The sequence below is a fragment of the Pelobates fuscus genome, chromosome 1 (assembly GCF_036172605.1).
Source record: "Pelobates fuscus isolate aPelFus1 chromosome 1, aPelFus1.pri, whole genome shotgun sequence".
Lineage (NCBI taxonomy): Eukaryota > Metazoa > Chordata > Amphibia > Anura > Pelobatidae > Pelobates > Pelobates fuscus.
Window position 1 is genome coordinate 16,649,082 of NC_086317.1, and position 22,739 is coordinate 16,671,820.

Here is a 22,739-nt window from a genome sequence, read left to right on the forward strand (position 1 = left end):
CGCACATTTTTTTACCGATTTTTAATTTAAAATTAGGGGTGCGCGTTATATTCGAATAAATATACCTCCCAGGACCGCCGGGCTCATTACAAGCCCGGCGGTCCTGGGGGGGTGGGCAGCAAGCGTTTACTCACCTCTGTGCAGCTCCTCCAGCTTCCCTGTGTAAATCTCGCGAGACCCGCGGCCAGCTCTGACGCTCTGACATCGTCAGAGCTGGCCGCGGGTCTCGCGAGATTTACACAGGGAAGCTGGAGGAGCTGCACGGAGGTGAGTAAACGCTAGCTGCCGGCCCCCCCAGGACCGCCGGGCTTGTAATGAGCCTGGCGGTCGGTATTATCGAGCACCCACTCGAATATTTATTCAAGTATAACAAGCACCCTAATTTTAGATTAAAAAATCGGTATAAAATTTTATACCGATTTTTAATCGAAAATTAGGGGTGCGCGTTATACACGTGTGCGCGTTATACTCGAATAAATACGGTAACAAAACAAATAAAAGGGGAGGGGTGACTTGCGCAGTCAATAAAAATAAAAATATATCAATTAAATTAAAACCGATGTCCCCAAATTAATCAGGCTGCGCTTCCCCAATATTCGTCTCAAACATCATTACAATTCTTGTTTCTGATCTTCACTCCTTTTTTCCTTGTTTTTTCCCAGCTACCAACATGAAACAGAACTGAAATAAAAATACTATATGTGTAAAAAGTGAATGCCGTAAAGCTCACAGGGAGAAGTCGCAGTCGGGAGACTGGCTGGGAATCTAATTAGACTAGATGTTCTTTGTTGGACTTTTACTTTAGTAGAATAGAACATTTCTTTAGAATAATAACTAGCTGTTTGTTTATTATCATTATTAGTATTATTATTTTATATAGGATTCGATAAAGTTTGTGTTTGAAGAAGGTGAATTAAAAAAAAAAAAAAACATTTGATTAGTAGTAACGTGGAGAGAAACCTCACAGATCATTATGTGGTTTGCAAACATTGAGAGGGTGGAATTTTAGATTTTTAGAAAAAAATCAATCTATTCAAAATATCCTAAAATCAGTGCAGAATAAATAATAATGGCTAATAAATAAGAAATTTGTAAATATACGGTTAATCTAAACTAAACATTTATAGTAATAAAACAAATTATATCCTAAAACAAATGTAAAATCTGTCTAAAATACGGACGTATCAAAAAAACTAATTTATCGTGATTTCTCCTTTCTCTCCTTTGAGAAATCTGTTTCCAATTTTTTCTTAAATCCGATAACCAGTGAAATCGATTGACCTAATTACCATAGCCCTGCTGGACACAGTAACACTACATTGTTATACTACCTCACTGGTTAAATTGTATTAAATTGTTGTGCAAGCTTAGGCACTTTCCATAAAGCTTTTATTTGAAAAAAACAAGACTGTATATGTATATAGGGCTTAACATGGCAAATCGTGCAAGCCAGGCCTCGTAGGGTCCAAGGGCAGTGAATTTAAAATTACCATAGCTACATTTACTCTTTAGTCAATGGCTGGGCTAGGGCTAGGTGGAAATTGTGATATATATATATATATATAAGATAGATAGATAGAGAGAGAGAGATCAATAGATAGATCGATAGATAGACATATAGATAGATAGATAGATAGATAGATAGATAGATAGATAGATAGATAGATAGGTATAAGAAAAAGAACATATATCCTACATCCTTTAATTAATATTTGTTTAGTAAAAACGCATATTTCCTAAATCCTGCAAAAACTATAGTAAATATGCATGTTTTTATATATATATATATATATATATATATATACATATATATATATATAATAAAGAGTCTGTGTGTATGTAATAACTATACAGACATTTATTTTGTTATAAAGAAAAAAAATACAAAACACATTATAATCTTATTATATTGCTCTATCCTGCAAACAATATGCTGCCTATAACATCGAAGAGAAAAATAATGGGACATAATATTTTTATGTATCTGTTTTGACTGGTATTTGCTCTTATCCAGCTTGTGATATTATTTCTATTTTTTTATTCTATTTAAATAAAAATCTGATATTTTCATTTAGTACTGTATTCACCTGACAACCCAGACAAACAGACACATGCACATATCGTGTCATCTTGGTAGTAGCACAAATTATATTTACATCTTTTGCAATTCATTGTTTTTTTTATAAATGAGTTTCTAATTTTAAGTTCTGTCTTATTTTTATGGTAGCATGCAAACCCGCAGAATCTAAAATGTGTAATATGATGTCAGCAGAGACCAGGAAGTGACTGAGACAATAAAAAGACTAAGCCAATGAGATCTCCCCGATAGTGATGTCCCGAACGGTTCACTGGCGAATAGTTCCTGGCGAACATAGCGTGTTCGCGTTCGCCACGGATGGCGAACATATGCGATGTTCGGTCCGCCCCCTATTCGTCATCATTGAGTAAGCTTTGACCCTGTACCTCACAGTCACCAGACACATTCCAGCCAATCAGCAGCAGACCATCCCTCCCAGACCCTCCCACCTCCTAGACAGCATACAATTTAGATTAATTCTGAAGCTGCATTCATTTTTTTTGTTTATTATACATTATCCTCCATAGCCAGTAACCTGTGTTTATTATACATTATCCCCCATAGCCAGTAACCTGTGTTTATTATACATTATCCCCCCATAGCCAGTAACCTGTGTTTATTATACATTATCCCCCTCATAGCCAGTAACCTGTGCTTATTATACATTATCCTCCCATAGCCAGTAACCTGTGTTTATTATACATTATCCCCCCATAGCCAGTAACCTGTGCTTATTATACATTATCTCCCCATAGCCAGTAACCTGTGTTTAATATACATTATCCCCCACAACCAGTAACCTGTGTTTATTATACATTATCCCCCCACAACCAGTAACCTGTGTTTATTATACATTATACCCCCATAGCCAGTAACCTGTGTTTATTATACATTATCCAGCCGATAGCCAGTAAACTGTGCTTATTATACATTATCTCCCCCATAGCCAGTAACTTGTGTTTATTATACATTATCCCCCCACAACCAGTAACCTGTGTTTATTATACATTATCCCCCCACAACCAGTAACCTGTGTTTATTATACATTATCCCCCATAGTCATGGACCTAGGCTGCATGATGTCTTAGGCCAACCCAGAGAGTGAGTGAGTGAGTGAGGGAGTGAATAATATAATATATATGTTCAGAAGCATATTAGTAATATATGTAAATTGGGTTCATGCAAAGAGGGTGAAAAGGTATTCAAGAAAAACACACTTATTGCATCAAATTTACAAAGCCAAACTTTTCTTTCATTTCTTTCTCGGGATGAGGAATATATTGGTTGTAGACTGAGGATTTCCATCTGCCCAATCTTTTAATAATATGCACTGGAGTGTCAGTGTTGAAGGAGACCGAAGCTGCCCCTATTCTAAATGAAAGACCCGAGACATGGATACAACCCAATCTTAGGAGTAGTGTTCTGATGTAGAAGATGAATTTAGCCGTAGTCAGAGGGATTCAGTGAGAGTAGTGGTGAAATGTGTGTGGCATGACTGAGTGTGGGTAAGTAAGAGTCAAGTATTTTAACTGGGCACTAGTTCTAGGTGGGATAAAGTGGTATAGCGGATGGATGAGTAGGTTGGTTCATTTAAGAGGTTTGCAGAGAAAGTATATAGTGATCATGATTTTTAGCGATATGCAATATTTTTAAGGTGGTCCCAGTGCCACCACTCATATCTGGTGTCAGAATAGCTTGCATTTAAAAAAACAAAAACACTTTTTTGACTGTAATATAATAGCAGTCAGTTTCCTTCACACGTATGCGTTTCAGGGCCTGCCAGGGCACAGTGTCACACCAGTGCAACTCATATCTGGTGTAACAGTAGTGTACATTTAAACAAAAAAAAAATACTTGTTGTCACCTTTCGGGGACCCTTGGTGTTGTACGTGGCTGGGTGGAGGAAGAGACCTTCAATGACATCAGTGAGGACAAGGAACGGGACATGGCTAGCTTGGTATCCAACCTTGTGCAAATGGGGAGTTTGCGGTTGTGCAAATGGACTGTTTGCGGTTGTTTGCGGTGCGTTAAACGGGGAGTTTGGTCTGTCACTGTGAAGCGGGCGTAACCCTTACACTACCTGATCGATACAACATCATACCTGATGTTTTAAAGCACGTTATTCCAAACAATTTAGGAATGTTAGGTGATTTATGCCCTTTATGGATTAAAACCAGACTCTCCAATTTTCCATGGGAGTTTTGCCATGGATCCCCCTCCGGCATGCCACAGTCCAGGTGTTAGTCCCCATGAAACAACTTTTCCATCACTATTGTGGCCAGAAAGAGTCCCTGTGGGTTTTAAAATTCGCCTGCCTATTGAAGTCTATGGCGGTTCGCCAGGTTCGCCCGTTCGCGAACATTTGCGGAAGTTCGCGTTCGCCGTTCGCGACCGGAAAATTTTATGTTCGCGACATCACTACTCCCCGACAATGGTTAGTGGAGTGTTATGGTGTGCCATATACAGCACTGTATGTAGTGCAAGGCTGGCAAGGCATTTGCCTGGGCCAGCACTTTTAGGAGGGCGGCAAACAAAAGCACCCTGGCAAATGCTCTGTCAGCCTCTTGTCCTGGAGGGGCCACCTCAGGGCCCCCCGAGCCTGGCATCTGCTGATGTAGGCCGGCACTGAGGGATCACTCTCCCCTGAGCTCTACTCTGCACGGCTCCCTTGCGTGCACCGCGGTCATGCCGGAGCCGGCATATGACATCACTAAGAGGCACGCAGGGTAGAGCTCAGGGGAGAGTTCTCTCTCACCACCTGCCTACACCGTTCAACTGTCTGACTGCTTATGCCTGCAGGCCTTGCCAGCCCCACTGGACCCCAGGGAAGAATCAACTCCAGCACTCCCAAAGTTAGGGAGGCTGGGTGGATTGAAATGTAAACATTTTTGAGTGTATTAGTGTGTGTCTTTTAGTGTGTGCTAGTGTATGTGTGTCTATTAGTGAGTGTGTCCGTTAGTGAGTGTGTTAGTGTGTGTCGGTTAGTGTGTGTGTGTGTCTGTCACTGAGAGTGTATGTATGTCTGCCATTGAGTGTGTATGTGTGTTTCTCAGTGAAAGTATTTATGTGTTTGTCAGAAAGCGTGCATATGTGTTTGTCAGTGAGTGTGTATGTGTCTGTCAGTTTGTGGGTATCTGTCACTGAGAGTGTTTGTCAGTGTGTGTACGTGTGTGTCAGTGTGTGTATGCGTGTCTGTCAGTGTGTGTATGCATGTCTGTCAGTGAATGTGTTTGTCTGTCAGCTAGTGTATGTGTGTCTGTCAGTAAATGTGTTTGTCTGACACTGAGTGTACATGTGTCTGTCAGTGAGTGTGTATCTTTCAGTGTGTATATGTCAGTGAGTATATGTGTGTCTCAGTGTGTGTGTGTCTGACACTGAGTGGGTGTGTTTCTGCCAGTGTGTTTGTCTGTCAGTGAGTGTGCATGTGTGTCTTTTCAGTGAGTGTGTATGTGTCTGTCAGTGAATGCATGTCTGTCAGTGTGTATGTGTGTCGGTCAGTGAATGTGAGTGTGCGTGTGTAACTGTGAGTGAGTGTAACTGTGAATGAGTGAGTGAGTATGTCTGTGAATGTGTAACATGCCTGGGGCAGCACAATACTAGAATACACCACTGGCCATATAGCCTGATCTTTGTTGATGAGATATGTAACCAGCTATGGTGAGGGCACATGTTGTTGCATACTTTGTATAACAGTGTATGTGTCCTGCTCTTCTACCTGCTTTATACAACAAAACAAAATGGAAAAAAATACCTCTTGCCTGAGTGAATTTAAGATGAGAAGGTCTTTTATTGATGTGTGCAAGTGCTTCTTGATCTGAGTGTATCATACGACCTGTAGGTCAGTACATATATACCACGTGTGTTGGGGTTGCTTTGTACACTTTACACCTCGGACGGAGATTTAATTCTCCAGAAAATGTTCACAGCAGAGGTTTCTGTAACATGTACAAACAGCTGTTTGTATCGCCGTTTGTCTCCATCTTCTAACTGGAGAGGACAGACAAGATTACAATGATAGGTGCAAGTGTAGAATTGTTTTTGTTTATGTGTCTCCATTCAGTGCCCCTAACACTCGTTTGTTAGTGAAATTACACACACGTTTATATACACACACATACTCACATTAATATATACTCACATTCATACACACATATATTCATAAAAACACACACACATTTACATACACTACTACTTACACACATAGTAATACACACTAACATTAATAAACACACACACATTCATATATACATCCACACACTCACATTCATATACTCACATTTTATTTTTATTTAGACATATATCCAAGGTGGTGTGCAGTCATAGCACAGACTGATCCCATCAGCTCCCCTGCCTCCCGCAAGACCTACTCAATACAATTTGCAGAGTAGGCACTTGTTGTGCGACACCACCACCACCTGTTTAGAAAAGGGGAGGTCTCTGTACACCCTTCTGTAGCCTGTCAGTCGCAGCAACAATCTTCACCGACCCAGATTAGAACGCCACTGTTGTAGGGTTTTGCTTGGCTTGAAGACTAGGAAGCGTAACTTCTTTGTACTTCTCCTCGCAGATATCAGTGAGCGATGCCATCAAAGCATATGTGACTAGGTCCTCTTTACTTGCACAGGCATCAAACTCCATTATGTGTAAATTGACATCAGATTATTTGATTTTTATGTACAGGTGACTGCTCTTGCCTTGAAATTTGACCCCCACGTGTTGAGTTACCCTGCACTGATAATAATAATGATAATAATTCATTGTTTTACCAGTGTGCCTGTGAAGTCAATTATGTGCAGAGTAACAGGAAGGACCCAGGGAGAGTTCTGGATGAAATTGCATTTGTGTCAAAATAAATTTTGCCGTCTTGAGATTTTCCAAGTTTTTAAAAATGAAAACTAAAAATAGTGAGTTTGATTCAAAATCATATCTCGACTACTTGAAGTCTGGGTATACGGACTGTTCTGACTCTGGGTTTTATTTTCCCTACTGGTCAATGAAGCATGACGATTTCCACTGGAGATCTGATCTATTACAGAGCTGCTGGCAAACAAAAGGTATTAAAGTGTCTCTAAAAACAGAAAACAACAAGTACACTTAGGGATTATTTTTAGCAATAGAAACGAAAAAGTACTTTATATGTTTATGCTAATTTAAAATATGTAAAAGAGGGGCGGGGCCTGACAGCAGAGCCGTGAGGACATGAAACTCCAGAGCTCCTGCACTAAGCTACACAACTAACCGATTTTCACGACCCAAGAAGCGACTAATCGGGCCACAAAGGCCAGCAAGCGACAATGGAAGCTCAGCAGAGCGGAATGACACCTCACAAACGGCATCTCCTGATATTTTCACCGGACAAGTGTCCGGGGCCTAGTCACATGGCGAGCGCGGGAGGGACGGCCGCTCTTCCACCGCCACGACTAGATACCTCGACGACTAAGGGCCCCTACTCCCCCCCCTATGGACCGGCGGGGGTAATCCCGGTCCACACTTCACAGGGCCACAAAACCCTGCGAACATCCTCAGCCTCAAGTAACCCGCACCCAGATGCCAAGATGGCGGCAGCCGACCGAGCTCCTGGGACTCCACCCGCCCAACCTCTACCAGCACAGCCGACAAGCGTTCCCCGCCACGAAGACCGCATAGCGGCATCTTTCGAACGCTTTTGGGCGCGGTGGAGGGAGATACTGACAAGGACCCAAACAACCACAATGAACCCTCGACCGCCCACTACCTCACCTGCATGCGGGCCGACTACAGGGCACACGACCGTACTAAAGACCGGCATGAAGCAGCAAAGGGCACTGAGAGCTTCGCCCTGTCCTGAAACTCGCAGACCGCTAATCCGACGCCGCCTACCAGGGCCCCAACGCAACCTTAGAGCCTCCATCCAAGGCCCAACGAGACGCACAATTAAGAGGCACATCCGTAGAACCGGGGCGGCCTACCCGCGGTTTGACCACCTACTGAGACACACAACCGCACCCAGCACCCGGATGGACCTTGTCCCCACAGCAAGGAGACACCTAGAGATACCAACCGCAAGGAGAGCAGAACGGCCATTACGCCACCACGGGAAAAGCCCCGCTACCCGAGGTACACAAGGAGGCCCGGGAAGCAACGGAGGAGCCCCTGAGGCACTCTTGGCCCGTGACACCGCAGCTCTATGGGACCTTCCGGTTTGTGCCATGCCACTACCCAGAACGGGCATCGGCTGATGCAACCCGGATTGCAGTCCGTGACCCTGCCTACAAAGCAGAGACTCTCTTTCCCCAAGGACAGAGGCAAAAGTACCCCAGCTGCATCCTCTTCTCTACTTAATCGTGATTAATTGTTACAACCTTTTAACTTACTCTTGCCACAGTGAGGCTTAGAGAATACACTCATAATACACTAAATGTAAGCTGTTAGTAAACTCACACAGCCATAAATGTCTAGCCTTGAGCACAGCTACCACAGTATGCACGTTTAGCATAGATACCTTCTTACAAATCGTTTTTTTCAGCATTTAACTCGATAAAATCCAGCTCAGGCAACTTAAGCAGCGAAATCCAGCTACACAGACACTATTTGCATGTCTTCACCTATTTTTTTTTTTATACTTAAGTACCACTGTATGTTTATTGTCTTACGCTTGTTGATCCACTAAGACCCACTAAGATAGACATATATATGATCAGCCTGTATTCAGTTTGTTTCATAAAATATAAAAATGTGCTTTTCTATAAATGCCATGCAACTGTTGACTTATGCTTGTTTTCCAATTGCCTGTGACAGCTGTTGCGGCATTGCAGGTATGCATCTGTTATCCCATGCACAACAAAATAAAGAATTAAAAAAAAAATATGTAAAAGAAACACTTCTTCTTTGGTCTTATAACCTGTAGACTGTCCACAATATACAGTTGAGCATATAGAACTTTCCCACATTTGGGATCTGGCGGGTCCTTAATCGGACCTGTTAATGGTAGTGGGTTCTCTTTGTAATGTCACAAGTAAGCAAAAACATTTTTGAGACCTGAGTGGCGGCTAACCGAGGTTCAAGGTTTCTCTATGCTCTTGCTTGTTCTTAGACTTCTTATATTTTTTGTTTCAATCTAAAATTTGTTTCGATATATTATTGAAATGAGGTTGCCCACCACCAAATAATTTTAGACCACAGCTCCCAGAATATCCTTCTTGCTGGCAGGAAATCACAAGTACAGCATTATCTGTGTGAGCCACAGTTTCACTCCCTTTCTCTACTTCCTACCACTACTGGAAATATTTTTACCAAATTCGAGGGAGGTTAACCTCACAGGAGAACAGACGGTATTATTCTGCAGCCAGAGGTTTAACAAACATGAGAAAAAAACGGTCATTCTCGGGCACCCATTGTGTGTGAGAGAAAGATAGACAGACGGATGGACGGACGGACGGGCGGATAGATAAACGGACAGATAGATTATGTTTTCTGTTTACTGTTTTGTACTCAATTAATGCAGATGAAAAACAGAGCATAGTGGGGCACCTGGGGATTTTGGTGGTTGTAGAACATTCTACAGGTTGTCTGAGAATGATGAGGGTTGTAGGAAATGTTACGATGTTAGAGGATTGTGAGATATTTAGTTCATTCTATGGCCTACATGCAGGGCCGGCGCCACCTGTAAGGCGACCTAGGCAGCCGCCTAGGGCGCAACTTAGCAGGGGGCGCCGGATCCCTTTGCCCGGAGTCCCCGCTGCTGCTCCTCATGCTGCGCCGCCTGAGCGCTTTAGCAAGCCCCAGGTGGCGCAGCACTGCTGTGTGGAGGGCGGCCGGGTTTGAGTGACCGGCAGGAGGGAAGCGCAGAGCGCTCCCTCCTGCCGGTCTCTCAATGTAGCGTGGCCGGGCTGCGCGGACCGCGGGACAGGAACCTCTGTTTCCTGTATTCGGCCGCCGGCGGACTGACAGGAAGTGCTCACTGAGTGAGCACTTCTCATCGGTCCCCCGGCGGCCGGGTACAGGAAACAGAGGTTCCTGTCCCGCGCCGCCCGGCCACGCTACATAGGCAGGAAGTAGGGGGGGGGTAAGAACCAAGAGGGGAGGGGGGGGAGGAGTAAGGACCATTAGGGGAGGGGGGTAAGAACCAATAGGGGAGGGGGGATGAGTAAGGACCATTAGGGGAGGGGATGGGGGGAGTAAGGACCACTAGGGGAGGGGAGGGGGGTAAGAACCAAGAGGGGAGGGGGGAGGAGTAAGGACCATTAGGGGAAGGGGGAGTAAGGACCACTAGGGGAGGGGAGGGTAAGTACCACTAGGGGAGCGGTGGTGGTAAGGACCACTAGTGGAGGGGGGGAGTAAGGACCACTAGGGGAGGGGGGAGTAAGGACCACTAGGGGAGGGGAGGGTAAGGACCACTAGGGGAGGGGGGGTGGTAAGGTCCACTAGTGGAGGGGGGAGTAAGGACCACTAGTGGAGGGGGGAGTAAGGACCACTAGTGGAGGGGGGAGTAAGGACCACTAGGGGAGGGGGGGCGTAAGGACCACTAGGGGAGAAGGGGGGTAAGGACCACTAGGGGAAGGGGGGTTAAGGACCACTAGTGGAGGTGGGTAAGGACCACTAGTGGAGGGTGGGGTAAGAACCACTAGGGGAGGGGGGAGTAAGGACCACTAGGGGTGGGGGGTAAGTACCACTAGTGGAGGGGGGTAAGGACCACTAGTGGAGGGTGGGGTAAGAACCACTAGGGGAGGGGGGAGTAAGGACCACTAGGGGAGGGGGGTAAGTACCACTAGGGGAGGGGAGGGGAGGGGAGGGGGGAGTTACCTAAGGACCACTAGGGGAGGGGAGGGGAGGGGAGGGGGGAGTAAGGACCACTAGGGGAGGGGAGGGGGGGGTAAGGACCACTAGTGGAGGGGGAGTAAGGACCACTAGGGGAGGGGGGAGTAAGGACCACTGGGGGAGGGGGGAGTAAGGACCACTAAGGGGGGGGAAGAAATACCAAAGGGGTGTAAGGAGGGAAGACCACTAAGGAGAGGGGAGGAGGGTAAGGACCACTAAGGGGGGGGGAGAGGGTAATGACCACTGGGGGGGAGATTACCACTAAGTGGGTGGGGGAGGAGGGGAAGGTCTACTGAGGGGTTTGGGAGAGGGAGGACCACTAAGGGGGAGAGGGGGGAGCTGAGAAGACCACCAAGGGGGGACTGCAGACGGGCAGGGGGCCAAGGGAGAGCACTAAGGGACAGAAGGGGAGAACACGGAGGGACAGGAGGGAAGGGGAAATCAATAATTGACAGGAGGGGAGAGCACTATGAAAATTTAAAAAAATAAAGAGCTGCTCCCCTCTCAGTCCCTATCCTACCCCACAAATCCTCTCTTTTACATTACACACATACATAATGCATCCCCCCCCACACACACACAGAAACATACAATGCATTCCAACTCACACACAGACACACCCGAAACACACAATGCATCCCTTACGTTCACATAAACACTCATTCTCTTACACACAGAAACAAAATGCATCTCTTACACAATCAATGCACCCCTTACAGACACACACTGCATTAAATTACCTACACAGAAACACACCTTGCACCCCTAACACAGACACTCACACACAGAAACATACAATGCATTCCTTACACGCAAACACACACTGCATCCCCTATAAACACACTACATCCCTTACACAAATTGGTACCCTATACACTACATTCCATAAGAACACACACACATTGCATCCTCTACAATAACACATAAAACATCCCCTACACACATACACTCCACTTCCTGTGAGAGAACTCATGGGTGGGCCATGTAGGTATTTATGGATGGGCATTGTAGGCATACTCACAGTCAAGCCCTGGGGGCCCAGACCTTGAGCTGTGTAAGGTGCCCTACAAAATGGAGCTGCTTCCTGTTCGTTAATTGTTGTGAGTACTGTTAAAAACAGTCTCCAGAGAGCCTCTTCTACACCAGACCTGTGGAGCCAGACTGAGCCCATCATCAGCCTCTTGTCCTCATCTGGTGGTAAGTAGGCAATCCAATATATTATAAGTGGCACTAATCTCTAATTTACCTCACATTAAATGGATACTATAGTCACCAGAAGCACTACAGCATAATGTAGTGGTTCTGGTGTCTATAGCCTGTGCCTGTAGGCTTTTTAATGTAAACAGTCTTTTCAGATAAAAGACACTTTGTGAAGACTGACATTGGCCCATATGGCAGAGCATATGGGTGGGGCATTGTGATGTCACATGGTGGGCAGGACATATGGGGGGCGGCAACATTTTTTTTGCCTAGTGCGGCAAAAATCCTTGCACCGGCCCTGCCTACATGTGGATTATGGGAATTGTGTTTATTCTACTCGCTGTTAGATTTATATATTGTCGTTTATGTTACACACTGTCAAAGGTTTGTGGAATTGCAGGTTATGCGGCAATCAGGAAGAGGGTTTTGGCGAATGATGTAATTATTTCTGGTTTTGTTTATAACAGAATCATATGTTCCCCTCAGAGCTTTGTTAAAAGCCAGAACACGTAATGTATATATAACAGAAGAGAATAAAGAAATTGTTACCTACAGAAAATCTCAACCTCTCATTCTGAAATTCCTTCAACTACATTACTGTGCCCGCTATGGCCACCAATTAAAAAAGCAACCAAGTGGCAGTGATAGAAAGCCGCAGACAATGCAGCTATTTTTAGGAGCTATGTCATATCTCTGGGATTCAGGAGGGTCCTTGGGTCATATTTCATCTTTTCGTTTCATGATTGAATGTTGTTTTCTTTTTTTAATCTGTTTCTTCCTCACTGTGCTGACCGTTAAATCTTGGTCTGCAACTAGAAGCTTTGTTGTTTAACAATGCCGTTTGTTACAGGGTCATGAAGGAACTTTTTGAGCTTGGCCAAAGCTGACTCACCCTTCTATAAGATGTCATCTCTCTTTTAAACAACAAGGCCAGTGATGGTTAATGTGGTCCCCCTACATGTTTATGGACTACATTCCCCACAATGCCATCTCAGTCCTGAGGAAATGTAGTTCTCGTGTGACGAGGTTAGCTATGACTGCGAGAAGGGATTACAGGAGGAAGAGTACACAGGTGGGTTTGAGTCTGTTAGCATGTCTGTAAACAGTAGGTTACAATTTAATTTCACACCTTTTGCTCAGTGATAATGTCAGCTGTAGGATATTACACAGCGTGAGCTCTGATTTGAGTCTTTGACCTAGAATCTAATAATAAAGGCCAGTGGATGTATCAGATAATGCATGAGAGAGCAATCACCAAGGCCGAGCTGTGTCAATAAATCACATTTCAACTACATTCACCTGACTTCGGACATTTTCAATATGATGAGTGATCTACGGCCGTAGCATGGATACAGACATTATATACTGTCGTATGGGTGACATACATGGCTTTATAGAGAGTTTTTATTCTTACAGTGACAGGGAAGTCAGGAGTGATATGATCTACTCAAATGGACCATGGAGACAAGCATCACAACTGTCAGGTTCTGCAGGCAAATTATTCAATACATAGTAACAGTGGTTGGTTCTATGAATGCGTTGGTGCCAACGTTTAGTGAATATCTGGTTCAGATATTAATAGCAGCTGCCCTTTAGAACACGTTAGCTTGTCCTTCGTATAACGTGGTCTAACTGATAGGAGTGCTCAAACAGATTGTCATATCGGCTTTTTTTATAAAAGACGTGGAGCTATCACCATGCAAACCAATGGACTGTGTTAAATATTCTCACTTAATAATCCCCAATATTTGTATTAGAAATGTTATTATATATTTTTATGTGTGATAGAGCTCCATAGCAATTGCACTCACACTAATGTGCAGTCTGAATGAGTGTATATCTACCAATTTAACCCCTTAAGGACACATGACATGTGTGACATGTCATGATTCCCTTTTATTCCAGAAGTTTGGTCCTTAAGGGGTTAAGGCACGCTCCACTTCCCAAATCCCCTAGAAATCACTGTTCAGTAGATATACCCTTAATGAAAACATTCATGCATTCAATTATGCATTTTTTTTTTTTATTGGGGGTACATCTAAAAAAAGCTTTAAAAGCAATCATTAAAACACCAGCTACACTCACAGTAACATGGTGTCCATTGCGAGTTTCTCAGCAATAATGTACAATGGGCAAAGTGCTTGATAAAACTAACCATCGATAACACTCACAGTTCACAGAACTCCTTGGCAATAAAACACACAGTAAGATGCAGTGTGGGTGTGAAGGCACAAACACAAAATTAAGTGCAATGTCACTTTTTATTTTTCCAGAGCATTTGATGCCCTCGTACGCTCGAAACAGCTGGCCTACCCACAATAAGTGGCTTCTACGAGGGACCGAATGGATGTGCAAGCAGATTAGGTGTAATAAATGACAATAAAGTTTGAAGTGAAATTATTATTCAGGGTATTGAAATATGAACAGGGCAGTCAGAAAGCTTCTGGAGAAGAGTAATTTTATTCTTCTCTTCCCCAATTAATTATTAATCCTGAATCAGCAAATTACATTTTGTATTAAATTAGTTCTCATTTCAATTTGATTTATCAGAGTAAAAAAAAAAAAAAAAAAAATCTCCAAGGTTTCACTATTAAACCCAAGAAATGCGTTCTGGGTCTCACAAGAAATTTAGAAAGTAAACGGTTAGCGTAGGTTACAAACCGACTTCGGATTCAGAAATGATTCCTGTAGTTTGCTGACCCCAGAGAGAAGACGTCACCTTCCTGCTGCTTGGAGCTGGGTTTCTGAATCTCAACGGGTTAACATCTCTAGTGTCATATAGATTGCAAAGCATTTTTGTATTCGACAATTAATTAAATTCATTCTTTGCTCAATATTCAACGTGCCGATATTAACATTCCTTTACGCAGAGGTGGTCATATATTGCGTTTTTTCTAAGTTTAAAAAGTTAGATCTCCTTTACTCTTGATTACGATTGTTGGCTTTTAAGGTTTGTATCTTGTTAGGACTTAACAAGTTAGCTCCAGCTGTTTCCAGGTCTCTGGATTAGTGTGTAGATATTCAAGATTCACTGTGTGAAGGCACAGATTCAGTTTGAATGGGCCCATTCTCATTGTTCCTAGTTGAACGGGCAGATATCAAAGTGTAGGAATGAGAGTCAGATGGCCAACATCTTAGGGTGCACAGGAAGATTTTCTGGGTGAATGGGTAGATTAGATTATTTAGATCTCATGGTGAGTCTGACAAAATTCATTATGTCAGGGTGAACCACCAGAGTATCTGCATCTCTGTGTGAATTGGCAGATTTCTTAGGAATCGGATGAATTGCAAAATTAATCTACAAGTCTATTAAACATGCTTGTGGCTGGAAAAATTATTGTAGAGCAATTATACCCAAGAACACATCTTCAGCACTCGCCCATGTGTGATGTGTAAACTCAAAGTTAATGTGTGCGAGGCTACTCTTTATATATATGCTACCATTTCAGGAGCACTCAATACTGCATGTAATCAGTATCACACTTTGTCCCCTCTTGAACCACACACTTTCTGTGTTGTGATGTCTTAACTCCCATAGATGGTGATACACTAAGTGATATGATATTGGGGAGAAAGATGTGATATTGGGGAGAAAGAGGAACTAACTGGTTAAAAATGATTTCCAACACAGTTTTTGAATATACTCCAATTCTTCTAATTTGGTTGAGATTTATCAATTATTTTGCTAAATCACAAATTGTCACTATTAAGTAAATATACCCTTTCCTTGGTAAAATCACCCCAAATTTACCTACACCCAAATACAGAGAATATGAAAACAGCTGGGAACCTTGACATCACCAGTCAATCACGGACACATTTATAGCGCTCAATATTTATTGACAACAAAGCGTGGCTGTTAGTAGCGCTGTATAGCTGGAGATACCTAACTGCGAGAAGAAGGTGAAATTAGTGCTTTTTACATTCTCTATGTTTTCAATTCAATAAAATCTAACAAGTGTTCATGCACTGAACCGGTGATTTTAACCTCCCTGGCGGTATTCCCGAGCGTGACTCGGGGTTAATTTTCGCTGCCAGAAGCGGTACTAAGATAAGGTACTAAGCGGGCTAAGATTTACTTACCTCCGCCGCGATCCGCTTCGGGAGGACTGCCTCATTGCCCAGGCAGCCCTCCCACGGCAAATCAGGCCCCCGGGGGTCATGTGATCGCTCTCAAAGAGCGATCACATGGCCCCCTATAGCTGGCTGTGGATCTGCCAGCAGGGGGACTGTTTGAAATATCAGAAGTTGGTGGGAAGTATAAAAAAAATAAAAAAAGACAAGTGTAAAAATAAATTAAATATATTTTTATATATATATATATATATATATATATATAATATGTATATATAATATATATAATAGATGTACATATATATATATATTATATATAAATACGTATAATTAAAATAATAAATAAATAAAATAATAAAATAAATAAATAAAATATTGAAACAAAATTTAATATAAATTATATATGCATATGTAATTTCATTCTAACTGTATTTTGTTATTAATATATATATATCGGTAACAAAATACACTTAGAATGACATTCTATATATATCTATATATATATATATATAAAATACAAATAAGCGCAAATATATATATATAGATAAATACATATAATTACATAAAAGATTACATTAGTATACACGTAGAATTTAAATACCTATAAATGCATATATATTAAAATTCTACATGTTTATTTAAATAATCTTTTAACGTAATTATGTGATTTGATTAATTAAAATTTGATTGACATGCCTGACATGGGGGCGGAACTGGGCGGGTAATTCAAATGCAAAAAAATGGTACCGCTTTTGGTACAAAATTCCTGACATAATCATACCGCCAGGGAGGTTAAGGCTCTTATTAGTCAAATGATCAAGGTAAGTTTGCAGAAGCTTCATTTTTCTCAAGCCTATATTTAATTGCAATCTAAAGCATTTCATCAGCAGCTCTATCTTACATTATTGTATTTTAGTTCTACGCTGAAGGAAATGCTAAGAAATACGATCCCAAATATTTTCCTGAATGCATTGTTGGGAGTAATTCCATGCTGGTAGAACGCCATAGATTGTAGATACACAAAGGTGAAACCATCTATTAAACTGATTAGAAAATACTTTCTATGAAGAAATGGAAGCTAGAAAAGAAACAATTTAACGCATTATAAAGATTAAGCATTCAAAACAATATGCAAAACAAAAGAGAAATAAACAAGAAAACCAAACCTCTGGCAGACCTTCTCATTCTCGTTTATTGGGTTTTCCCAGCAGGAAATATGCCCAATAAATACGTAGTTTATTCACCAGCCAAAGTTCCACTCATCACACAAGGCTGTTGGGACTGACCAATAAGCAGGTAACCACACCACACCTGCTATCAGTTTATCCATAGCATGGCTACCTGTAAACCAGGCTGTGAGCAGGTAACTCATGAGTCACAAACTCTCTTGAAATCAAATTCCCGCAGTTATACGTCATGGACGTGGTACGTTTTTAAAGTGAACCTTTAATTATTTTCAGATGCTGACACTCTCTGGATTTTCTTCTTAATAATTAAAAAAAAGCCATAAAACTATTCTACTAATGCTGAGACAGAGTCCTCAGACTAAGCGATGCTCCCAGGACTAAGTCATTAATCCTAATTCATTTTGTCAAGACAGATGATTCTGTCAGAGAATTATTGAGGACACACAGCAGTCAAGTGGCAATAGTTGTCATGTTCCAATCTAATGCTTCTCAACAAGAAGCATTAGCTGCATTTGGTGCCCTCTTGAGATCATTCGAGAATCGAAGGATATAAGGAGGAAGGGCTTCTAGTTACTGTCTGCCTGACAGCCAATGTTACAGATTGAAGAAAGAAAGATTGATATTTTACAATTCTTCCTTCTAGAAATTGTGTAAATATCAAAGAGTTATAGATACATGACAAGGAAATTGCACGTAGCATGCCAAAATAGACAAACTGGAAAATTAGCAGATTAGGATGATTCAGCAATTTTAGCTATATTCACCTAGAATTAGCAGTTTCCCTGTCAGCTGTCCCATATTACTAAATAAATCCAGGTGTATTTCTAGAATTTGGATAATTTGAACCCTTTGTAAATTGATGAGCTGGTGATATATATTCATCCGTAAGTAATTAAACATACATGTATCTTATTTTTGGTTTTAGAAGGTTTGCTGCGATAAGGCAGAGCATTTTTAGTTTCCAAGTAAGCATTTGCAAATTAAATTGAAAAAGAAAAAGAAAAATGTTTATTTGATGTGCGTTGAGTCTTAATGCCTCTCGTACATCTTGTTTTGGATAAATTCGATATAAATATTAAACATGAACATATTCTTTGACCAGGCGTAGACTCCCCCTACCTTGTACTATGAGATAGATCTGGGTGGTCTTAGTGTGATGCTGTGTCTGTACGGAGCAAGTGTAAGGTCCCTCATCGTAGACGTCCACTTTCTGGATGCGGAGACTGTACTCGAGCACGCTTCTCTTGTCAAGTTCTACTCGTGGGTCAAGGGACCACTTGTCTTGTCCGGCGAAGATAATGCCTGAACGGTTCAACCAAGCTACCTTGTAGCTCTTGTCTTCCACAAAACATCTATGGAATAAGCAAAGCAATAAACATAGATGAGAAATTAAAGCAAATATACACATAAAAAATATATATTTTTAAATAAGTACTTTTTTAATTGATGCTTATTTGTTAATAATGTATGAAACTAGAAATATTTCAATCATGTTTTGTGCGTATTGTCTTTGTAATTTGTGTAGTGACCATTTAATTCAGTTACAATATAATACTCATACATTAAAAAAAAATGATACATTGTTGCTGGAAGCAGCCATCTTGTTCCTGAGAAACCTTATTACAGAGTATATTTCAGTTTGACAAACATGATAACTTCACCTTTAAACTGGGTTACCAGCCTTTCCCTATTTATTCACTAAACTGAGCATTCCATGTGAATTCAAGGTGATTTTAAAATGTTAACTTCTCTTTAATTTAACTCTGAATTCTCACTTGGTAAATAACCCTGATAATAATTGTTTATGTATTAGTGTGATGTATGAAAAACCCTCCCCTGAAAAACTGTATGCATAATTCATATGCTGCCATAGAAAAGAAGACATCCAATAGGTATTGCTTTGATTAACAGTTTCCCCCATTGGCCATATGAATGCTACATACAACAGGGCAGAATATTGTTTACAGAGCCCAACATGCAAGAGCTGATGTGGGATCAGGGCCACATGATGGATCTGGTAATCCACTGTCGATATTTCAAAATACTAATTGTATTATTATTAGGATTTACACAGCACAACACACAGACAACATACTGTACATCGAACGATTTGTATCAGCACACACAAAATAGATGGAGTACTTAATCATCATAAGAAACAAATGGTAAAAACGATATTTGTGACATTTTGCTATTGTTGTGAGTGTTTAACAGAGTATCACCTTTCAAGCCGTGTTAGCTGAATTTGAAGTTGTCTATATTTTTTGCAGGAAGCTATGTACCCGCAGCAGGTGTGAATTATGCTATTACCTTTGATCTGCCTTATAAATGACACATCAAGTAACATAACGTGAGCATTAAGGCACAAATATTGCTTATTAATCTGATTACAGCTCAAACATGCTATTTAGTTTCATTCACGGCGTTATTGTCTGCCGACCTCAAGTTTCTTTAGTAAATCATAAATGGGGAATCTAAAATCCAACTATTGAAATGTATCTGCCACTTCAATATGAGATTTTAGAAACACTGCAATTGGAAATAGTTAAACTCAATGCGTCACCCCAGACTGTGACTGGCAGGAGCTTGGGGAGTTGGTCCAATGAAACGTTAAACTTGACGGAGCCCTGCTTTAATCAAATGCAAATATTTTGATCAATGTCAAAGGAATTTTTTCAGCTTTCAACTTCACATTCCTATCCTTGCAATATTGCCATATGGAATCTATAACACGGGAAAGAAACACTTGTAAACAACAATCTTCTCGACCAATTTGACTGCTTAATCTCTTTGTTATTTTTATAAAATTCTAAAATAAATAGAACAATGCATTCTAATTCAATCAAACCATGAATACATAACTAACTTGTTTTACATCACCTTTATTGATGTCCAGGAAAGAAAATAAAAATAGATATGGCAAGATCTGGCCGTCTGTCTGATCTGCTTCATAAGGCGTTTCAGGCGTACTTAATGAAGTCTATATGGGTTACCTTCCATGGCGATGGAACAGGATGCCAGGGATATATTTCTTATTCTATCTGCGTATCTGTCCAGTTCAACAAATTCCGCAACCTATCTCATTCTGCATGAACTCCGCTGCGTTCCAATCCAGCAACGGCGTATTTTTATTTTTATTTTCTCTTGTTCTCAAATCAATCCCCAACCTTGACTCACATTAGCTGTTCTCGAACCATTATATACTTGTCTTCATTACCTCAACTTTGTAACTTTTACTTTACCCCTCACTGCTTCAATTCATTCTCACTCGGCTACTAGAAAAATAATCTCCCATCAAATTTCTAGTCAACCACTTCTGCTATGATGTCATCCGAACTTCGTCAATCTCATCTCTTAACCATTGTCTTATTGTCTTTCCTACTCACCATAGTTCTTCCACTGCGCGACCTCTTTCTCTGATTCCCTATTACCATTGCACCTATCACCCACATTTTGCCTGCCTCCCACCATTTGAAATACCAGCGAGCCTGAATTCAGCTCGTTATAAAGAGTTCCATTATTTTATGGTCCACAAGCACATTCGATGTCTGCTTTTTCTTTCGTTCTCTCTTGTGAGGTCTCTTTCTTTTCTTTCTTTCTCTTTCTTTCATTTCAATAATATGTTTCAGTGTCATAAAAATGATGTAAATTCGACATAAATAATTCCCACCAGTCAAGAACCGAGGGTAGGAAGAAGGATTTAATAGCCAGTTGCCGATGATCCAAGAACAAGGTCGGGGTCTCATTCCTCTATCTCATTTATTGAACTGTTTTGATTTCGCCGTATTTTTGGCAGAATTATTAAAAAATGAAAACATGAAAAACGTGTACTATAATGTAAGAAAATGATTTTGCAGCTTCCACAAGCCCTTGTTTCTTTAATTACAATGGTGGATACAGAGCAACTGCCCTGGAACAGACAAGACACTGACAGATCACCAAAGACTGGGCTATAAATCACAGCCTCTCCTCACTAACAGAATCTAAAACACATTCATTTTTTTCACTTTTCTGCTTGAATTCCTTGCTTTTCTTTTGTGTATTTTTTTCAAAGTGGCATGCAGTTCTCAAGAAAGACAGTATTGTTTGGGTTCATTTCTTTGCGTGTTGTGCTGGTAATATTTTACATTGTGTATATCTGCCCACCTTACGCTGTTGTGCACCGGTGTTGTTAATTCTGCAGTAGTTGCAGGTGGCCGGTGTGGAAGCTAAACCCTTGATATCCACTTCAATATTTCTGCCTCTGAAGCAGACAGATAAATATAAGGAAACCGGCTCTGGTTGTTTAAAATCCCCAGAGAGTGACAGTATCTTCGCTGTCACAAAGTAAATGTAAGCTCTAATGACTATATTAAGTGGCAGAAGACTATCTAATCTATGAGAAATTGTGGAGAATTCACAGGGGCATTACAAATTCTAGGCCAAAAAAGTTAAATTGAGAAAAAAACAAACAAACAACAATCTCCAAGTCAGCTATTGCTGCAATTCATCTCTCTTGGCCTAAAATGTACCAATACCTTGTCATTTCCCCCCAAATTACTAGTTTTGTTAAAAGTCTTTTTCCCCAAAAGTATATGGACTACAGACACAACAGCGTGGTAACATGGTTATTCAATAAATAGCACTTTGTGTCCAAAGGAAAAAAAAAATCTGCATAAATGGACAGATTCAAAGTGATTTTGAAACAAAGTAACACAATTCTTTTTTCACCCGTGGATATCTGTAAAATTAATATTTGTAATGTGCATTTGGCAGCACCACTAATGACCTTTACCTCTAGGAAATATGTTGGGATGGCACTGTGGGGTTTTGTCTACTCTGAATTAAATCAGACTAATGTCAGCCTGAATATACACAAATTATTTCCCCTTATCATTAGATATTCATGTTATTAAGGTCAATTCACATACCTCTTGAGGAAGGCAAGACGCCGAAACGTTGGGGTTGCTGTATCTCCTGCTCGGGGTTAGTATGACTATATTGTTATGGGTTTGTGGGTTTCAGATTTGAGCACTTACTATTGCATCTGATGGGGATGTGGGGATGTCATCTGTTGTCTACATGCCTAATCTACTGTTTGTACTTTATTTCTACAGGTTTTATCAAATCACTGTATGAATACAAATCTTTTATCTGTGTGCTTTGGGTTATTTTCTACAATTCACATACCTTACCTGAACTCAGAAAATGAAAATGGTTTAGATGACACTGAATGAGGTCCTTAAAGGAACACTATAGTCGCCTACACAACTTTAGCTTAATGAAGCAGTTTTGGTGTATAGATCATGCCTCTCAGGTGTCACTGCTCAATTCTCTGCTATTTATGAGTTAAATCACTTTGTTTCTGCTTATGCAGACCTTGCCACACCTCCCCTGGCTATGATTGACAGAGCCTGCATGAAAAA

General features: G+C 41.2%; 1 protein-coding gene across 2 annotated transcripts in view; it reads right to left on the reverse strand.

The window, feature by feature from the left end:
- The window catches only part of LSAMP (limbic system associated membrane protein), a 627,018-nt gene that overhangs the window by 322,262 nt on the left and 282,017 nt on the right, over positions 1–22,739 (reverse strand). For both annotated transcript variants that reach the window (XM_063446436.1, XM_063446429.1), the window contains exon 2: positions 18,454–18,686. In XM_063446436.1, the coding sequence (XP_063302506.1) occupies positions 18,454–18,686 (233 nt within the window). The remainder of the gene's footprint in view (positions 1–18,453; positions 18,687–22,739) is intronic.